Source organism: Capra hircus, chromosome 3, assembly GCF_001704415.2.
Source record: "Capra hircus breed San Clemente chromosome 3, ASM170441v1, whole genome shotgun sequence".
NCBI lineage: Eukaryota > Metazoa > Chordata > Mammalia > Artiodactyla > Bovidae > Capra > Capra hircus.
In genome coordinates this window covers 16,109,878-16,117,238 of record NC_030810.1, presented here as the reverse complement: position 1 = coordinate 16,117,238, position 7,361 = coordinate 16,109,878, and the positions used below count along the sequence as shown (strand labels likewise).

Sequence of the window (7,361 nt, the reverse complement as noted above, 5' to 3'; positions counted from 1 at the left end):
GGAGAGTTTTGCCCATGGGACCTCTCCCTCCCAACTCTGAGCTCAGGGCAAGACCCATGGAGAGTGGGGGAGGGGCTCGGGGCATTTGGAGGATGACTTGAGGGGATCCAGTGGGACTGAAAGGAGTCCCTGGGGACAGCAGAGGAGCCTCAGGACTCCAGGAGGTACTCCAGGCTCAGAGGGAGCATCCTCCCCCCTTTTTCCTCCCTCATCCTGCCCTCCTCCCTACCGCAGAGGCTGGGGCGGGCCTGGCGCCCTGGGAGGAGGCGGTGTCCCTGGCTCCCTGCCCACCGGTGCAGGGCTGGACGGGCAGGGGCGGAGCCATGCCTGGTGTTATAAGAGGCAGCCAGGGCACCGAGGCAATGAGCTATCGCTCAGCTTGGCAGCAGGACGCTGGCAGCAGGCACACTCCGCACTCCAGCCCAGCCTGAGCACCCCTCTACCGCCGTGGTCGCGATGCCTACCGCCTTGTGCTCCATCGCTCTAGCCCTGCTCGTGGCCCTGCACGAAGGTGAGCACCCCCCACGGCCTCAGCAGCAGCAGCAGCCCCGAGGCTGTTTGTGTCTCCTGCTGGGGCTCTGTGCCCCCCAAGCCAGCCAGGGGCCTTCAGGAGCAGGAGTCAGGCGGCTTGGGGGCTGCAGGAGGCTGTGTTACTAGAGGTGCTGCCGTCCCAGGGCAGCTGCCGGTCCTTCCAACCCAGAGCTGCTGGGGCTTCCCCAGGCTGGCCCAGGGCTCCTGAGCCCCGAGAATGCCAACTTCCTCGATTATGCAAGAGGAGGAGCCCGGCAGGTCCCCCATCCCCGCTGTGCCAGGCGCCCTGACCCACCTCTTCACTTTCTCTCCCTCCTGTGCATGCAGGCAAGAGCCAGGCCGCTACCACCTCCATCCCAGAGCAACCAGCGCCCTTGCCCCGGGCCCGAGGCTCCCACCTGCGGACTCGACGCTGCTCCTGCAGCTCCTGGCTCGACAAGGAGTGCGTCTACTTTTGCCACCTGGACATCATCTGGGTGAACACTCCCGGGTGAGCTGCTGGAGGGATCCAAGAGGGGTTGCAGGGGCCAGGGGTGGGGGATGCTGGCATGCTGGGGCAGCCCTGGCACACTGCAGCTCTCTCTTGGGAGTGTGGGGCTAACAACAATAGCAATCAGCTATTGCTTCAATTCCCACGTGGGGGCTGCCTGAGCCAGACAGAGGGCTGTCTCATGAGAATCCTCACAAAAAGCCTGGTCAGAAAGTGTTGGCTCCATTTTCCAGATCAGGGTACTGAGGCTCAGAGAAGTTAGGTGCCTTTCCCGAGGTAACACAGGAAGGAGTAAGTGGTAGGTAGGAGGCTCCAGCCTAGGTCTGCAGATGCCAGAGCGCACAGCAGCTCTGCCATGCTGCCTCTGTATAATCTTCCAAGAATAATATGATTAATGACAGCACCCATGTCTTGACTGTGCCAGGCCCTATGCCAAGCACTGCTGGTGCATTATCACCTCGTGAACGCACCCCCATCCTCCCCAATGAAGCGGGGACTGCTGCTGTCCCCAAATGACAGACGAGAAACCTGTCCCGTGTCACCTGGCAGAGCTAGGGTGGGGTCCCAGGGCTGTCTGTGCTGTCTGCACCCGCACTGCCTCCGGGCCACTGCATACTTCAAGCTGAAGTTTCTCTGTGTGTTTGTATTTTTTTTTTTTCCTTCTCCAAATTGCAAAAGACAAGAGAAGCCCGGCACGTAAGCGTGTGTGGAGCTAATCCGCATCCAAACACTGGCTCAGGGCGGGAACCCTGCCAGTCCCTGCGTGCTGGGTCTACCTGGAGTCTCTGCAGCTCCAACCACAATGTCTAAAATTAGCTCGGGCATCCGAGGTGCTGGTCCGACCGGCCACAGGGCCCTGCCCTTCACCTGGCCCGCCTCAGACTGAATCTGAAATTGATCTCAGCTCAATCTAACATACCTATGCACACACACGCACACGTGCAGGTCAGGCACACTCACCATTTTAAAGTCAAAACTCTAAGAGACACTTGGGTCACCCTTCCAGGCAAGTGGTGACCGGAGCTGTGAGCTGAGCTGTGACTGGAGCTGTGAGCTGAGCTGTGAGCCTGAGTGTTCACTTCTGTGAGAGGGTACTCTCTCCCTTCCTTCCAGATTAGCTGGGGGTCGTCTTTGAGAAGAGGGGGACCAGCCTGACTCCGTCAGCTCAAATCGCTCTCTGGGAGTGGAGAGGGGCAGGGAGGACAGCTTCCACCCCTCCTCCCCATGCTGAGTGTCTTACTGAGCAGGACCAGGGGAGCTGGGAGGGAACAGCGGCCCAGAGAGGGTAAGGGTCTTGCCCAAGGCTCCCTGGCATGTAAGGAGGAAGCTGCAGTGGGAATTCTTGAGGGCAGGAGCTGGCTACTTTTGCTGCCACCCTGGCGGCATGGATGGCTATTCCAGTGCGCAGTGTGGACAGTCCCAGCTTGCCAATGGTCCTGGTTTATCTAATCCTCTCTCTGTCTCTCTCCACCCTACACCACTACCTTGCTGGCGGCCCGCCCACAGACAGACAGCTCCTTACGGCCTGGGAAACCCGCCAAGACGCCGGCGCCGCTCTCTGCCAAGACGCTGTGAATGCTACAGTGCCAGGGACCCCGCCTGTGCCACCTTCTGCCATCAAAGGCCCTGGTAAGTGGGCACCCAGCCTGCAAGGGGCCAGAGGTGACTGCTGGCCTGGGCCTGCTCTGGAGGGCAGGGTGTCTGGAAGGCCAGCAGTAGTGTTTGTTAGTCATTCAGTCATGCCCGACTCTTTGTGACCCCATGGACTGTAGCCTGCCAGGCTCCTCTGTCTCTGGGATTCTCCAGGCAAGAATACCGGAGTGAGTTACCATTCCCTTTTCCAGAGTGTCTGGGAGGCCAGCAGAGGCATGGCTAAATGGTGGAGAAGGGGTGAGGGGAGCAGGGTCCTGGGGGCCCAGAGGCTGCCCTGGACTGTGGGGCAGCCTCCCTTCCTGCAGGGAGCCAGTCACCCTTGAGTCTTCCCCCTGCTACTACCCCCAGCTCTGGGGGCTTCTAAGAGCATTGCGTCCCCACTCCTGGGCAGGAGGAATCCTCCCAGGTGACGGCTGAGGCAGCAAAGGTCCAGAGAGGAAACAGGACTTGTCCTGTCAGGCTACACAGCCAGTCAGACGAGAGCTGGGCCTTAGTCGCTGAGGCTCAGGGAACTCTGGAACTTTCTCAGTGGAGAAGCAATAGCTGGAGTTAGGAGGCCATGGCACCGTCCCTGAGCTGTCACAAAGCGCCTTGCCAGCCTTTCAGCCCTCTGGACCTCCCTCCCTCCACACAGAGCATTGGGAAAGCAAATGGTGACATCACCCTCCCCTACCTCCCATTCCCATGACGACCTATGGGAAACTCCTCCCCTGAGACCTTAGCCGTGGCTGCAGCCTGCCTCAGTTTCCCTGCCAAGGGCTCTGCTTGGCTGCAGGTGGCCAGATTCTGAGAAAGCCAGCCACCCCGCTGCCTCTTTCTGAGGCTGAGAACACATTCCCCGTGGCTCAGTTTTCCTCAGGCCCCACCCCACCTGGGAAAAGCAGGATCCCAGGTGCACAGGGTGGAAATGGATCTGCTCCTGAGGGCGGGTTGGGGCGGGGGGCTGGGCTGGGCCTGCAGCCAGGCAGCCTTGGGGCCCTGGACAGCCCCTCACTTGGGCCCTAATGCTGTTCACTCAGGACGGATGCGGTGGCAGTCCCACGCAGCGGGTCCCCTGCAGCTGCGTTCCAGGATGGCAAGACGAGGGCCACGGCAGGAGAGCTCCTCCAGCGCCTGAGGTGAGGGGCCCCTACACTGATTGAGTGCCTTCTGTACGCCTTGCACATTTCCCTTATTCTCCATATGACGCCTTGGGTCCTTATGGGGCACCCAATAGAAGCTCAGAGAGGTGAAGGTGTTTACCCAAGGTCACACAGCAAGCTACAGCATCTGGCTGACTCAATAGCCTGTGTTCTTAACCACTATGCTCTTTGTTACCACCAGGCCTGGAAGTGGACTTTTATTGAGGGTTTCAGGGCTTGTGACTGTGGAAGGTCCCCAGGTGTTCATTCAGGCTGTGTCTGAATCAAGCATCTCCCACATGCTGGGGTCCAAACAGATGCTACCCAGCCTGTTTCCTCCCTGGGTCCCAGACTGGGCTGTCTCCCTGGTAGCTACAGCATGGCTCAGCTCAAGTCTTGGCACCCAGGAGGTGCCCATGAGCGTTTGTCCAACCAAACTGACTTGAGAACAGAAACCAATAGCCAGTCATGCGGCAGGGTGGCTGAAGGGGCAGCATCTGAGCTAGAAGGCCCCAGCCCTGCCACGAGCAAGCTTTGTGACCTTGGTCTGCTCACTAAACTTCTCTGTGCTTCTGGTTCTTTTCTGTGAGGCAGGGACACCGGTGCTATCCATCTCACAGGCTCGTTATAGGTTAGAGCAGCTGACATGCATGAAGAGCCTCAAGAAAGCCCAGGCCCTATGGGAGCTCTGAAGGTTTTAGCCATCCCCAACCTGAGGGTTCCTCAGGGCTTCCCAGTGCTGGGGTGCAGCCTAGCCCCTCAAGGGTCCACATCTCTGTGAGGAGGCGGAAACATAGGCAAAAAGACAGGATGGCGAGCTGGGCAGGACCCAGGATATACTGAGGAACTGCCTTCTAAAAAAAATAATAAGGTGAAAGTGTTAGTCACTCAGTCCTGTCTGAGTCTTTGCGACCCCATGGACTGCAGCTCACCAGACTCCTCTGTCCATGGAATTCTCCAGGCAAGAATACTGGAGTGGGTAGCCATTCCTTTCTCCAGAAAATCTTCCCAACCTAGGGATCAAATCTGGATGCCCTGCATTGCAGGCAGATTCTTTATCATCTGAGCCACTAGGGAAAGCCAGGAAATGTCTTAAGATGAAAAACTTCAAGATAAGACTTTGCAAGTACTTGGCATTCCATAATCAGCAAAGCATGTTTTTGCCAGTCTGTACTCACCCTCACACCAGTTCAGGCCTGCGTTTATTTTACAGACCAAGAAAGGGGTTCAGAGAGGTTGAGACCCTTGCCCAAGTTCCCAAAGCTGGGACCCAGCCTCCCAGTTCCCAGGCTAGAATGCCTTAAGCCAGAGTGAGGCCACCTAGATGATGGCAGAGTCCCCACCAGGGTCTCAGCCAGATTCAAAGGACTGTTAGGACCCATATCTGGATTGGACCGCCTTGAGCTGGACCTTGAAGAATGGGAATTTTAGGACATGGAGTATGGGGTGTCAACAGCCTGAGGAGCCGCAGGGATAGAGGTGTGGAAGTGAGAGGGCAACCAGGGGAGAGCCACTGGGCTACTCTTGGCTGTCCAGTCACCCTGGTGGCGCTTGATGTTGAACATCAGTTTTGTCAAAGCTCCTTGTGGGCAGAAAAGCTTCTAACCCGCCCTGGCCTCTCCTTGATATTCAGGCCTTGTTTTCAGGGTCAGCTGTGACCACCCTCTGACCTCCTGGCCATGAATAAGGGATCCAAGCCCTATGACCGCTGCCTCTCATGGGGAACTCTCAAGTGATCTGTATCTCCAGAGATGCTCAAGTGACCTCTTTCCATTTCAGGGTTATTTCTGCAACCAAGATCCACTTTGCTAGGCAACAGCAGAAGACGACGAGGGAAACCAGATCTACACACTCCAGGCAGAGGAAGAGATAGCTCTCGACTCTGGGAGAACTTTGGGAAGGAAGCCTGTGTGGATACAGGAGGAGAGGGGCATCCCAGAGCTGGGAGACCTTCCGACCTGTTTCCTGGGCCAGAAAACCCAGCTGCTGGAGCAGGCACAAGCTCTGGCCTCCTCGCCCTGGGGAGGGGGCCTCGCTCAAGGCAGCTCCGTGACACCAGGCAAGTCATCAGGCCCCAGGCTGCAGCGTGGCCTCCCACACTGGCTCCAGTTCCAAGGCCCTGCTGAAAGGAATGGCATGCGGAAGGTGCTAACCTGGAGGTGTCCTGTCTGGTGGCTGTGAACCAGAAACAATGTGCAGTGGTGGGCACTCACACCTCAGCCAGCCGCAGAGGCCGAACGAGTCCTTCCAGGGTTGAAGTCCCGGCCGCCCCCTACCCCCCGCCCCTGGTCTCTCCCCTCCAGCCCTCCCTCTCCAATGTCCTTATTCTCCCCTCATACCCTCGGGACACTCTTGGTGAGAAGGGCCTGCGCCACTTCACCTGTCTGTATATAACTTATTTGCTCTAAGAAATTTGATGATTCCGATTATTTATTTTAACGTATTTTTTTAGACTCTCAATTATTTACCTGCGAACTTATGTTTGTAATAAACAACAAAATAATGCTCTAGCATTTGGTCTTGGTTGAGCAGGAGCTGGGAGGCACTTTTCAGGAAGGGGCTGCTTAGAAGTGGAGGAAACAAAGGGACGGGGGGGAAAGAGCCTGAGGCAGGTGTGGAGCCCTGAGTTCCACACCCCTGTACCCCGGCTGGGCATCGCTGGCTGCTGACCCACCCTCTCTGGACTTTTGCCTATCGTGTGCCTAGACAGCCATTTGCAGCTTTGATATCCAGGGTTCTAGGACCTGTGTTTCTATCAGGACAGTAAGTGTTGGCCAGGCCTTTCCCCAGAGCATGTTTCATAGGAGCCAAGACTACGAGGACCCACTTCTGCTCTAGTTGCCACCCCTGAGATTCAGAGCAAACCTGTCCAGTGAGGGCTGTGTGCTGTTCCAAGGCTGTGTGCAGCCCTACTGGCCAGGGATGGCTGTTGTGATGGAGTCATAGGCTGGTCCTTGTCCCTCACCCTGGGCTTGGACAGACCCTGCTGGGGGCACTCAACACTTCTCTCACTCAAGAAGCCCAGGGCTCTAGCACTGGCTTGGCCGATCCTGCCAAGACCCCAGGAAGCTGCTCACCTGAGTCCCAGGGACAGCCAGAAGCCAGAGCTACCCCCGCTGGCAGCTCCTGAGACCGACAGCCTCCACTGCTGCCAAATACCCCTGCGAACAAGCTGTTCCCTTTCCCCTGGCCAGCCTCTGCTGGGAATGGTACGCTGTGGCCTGAGCCAGTTATTGAAAAATAATTATTTACACACTACTCTAAACCTGCCTTGTCCGTGGAGCCAGCCCCAGCTCCCTCCTGGGAGAAGAACATGTTGACGCATATTGAACTCCTACTGTTTGCTGGCATTTAATGCAGATAAACTCACTTCATCCTCATGACAATCCCACGATATGGGTACTTTTATTATTCCCATTTTACAGATGAGGAAACTAACACACAGAGAAGGCAACTAATTTTCCTGGGGTCTCGCAGCACGTAAGTGGCAGCATCAGCATTTGAACCCAGAGTGTATAATACACATGTCTATATGTGCGGACTAAATATTTGTTGATTGAATTCAT

The 7,361-nt window shown here is 56.9% G+C and overlaps 1 protein-coding gene across 1 annotated transcript; it reads left to right on the top strand.

Moving 5' to 3' along the window:
- Positions 365-6,301, top strand: EDN2 (endothelin 2). Its single transcript, XM_005678617.3, has 5 exons — positions 365-511; positions 859-1,021; positions 2,528-2,650; positions 3,694-3,792; positions 5,575-6,301. Exons 1-5 carry the CDS (start codon positions 457-459, stop codon positions 5,666-5,668), a joined length of 534 nt encoding a protein of 177 aa, XP_005678674.1. The 5' UTR covers positions 365-456; the 3' UTR covers positions 5,669-6,301.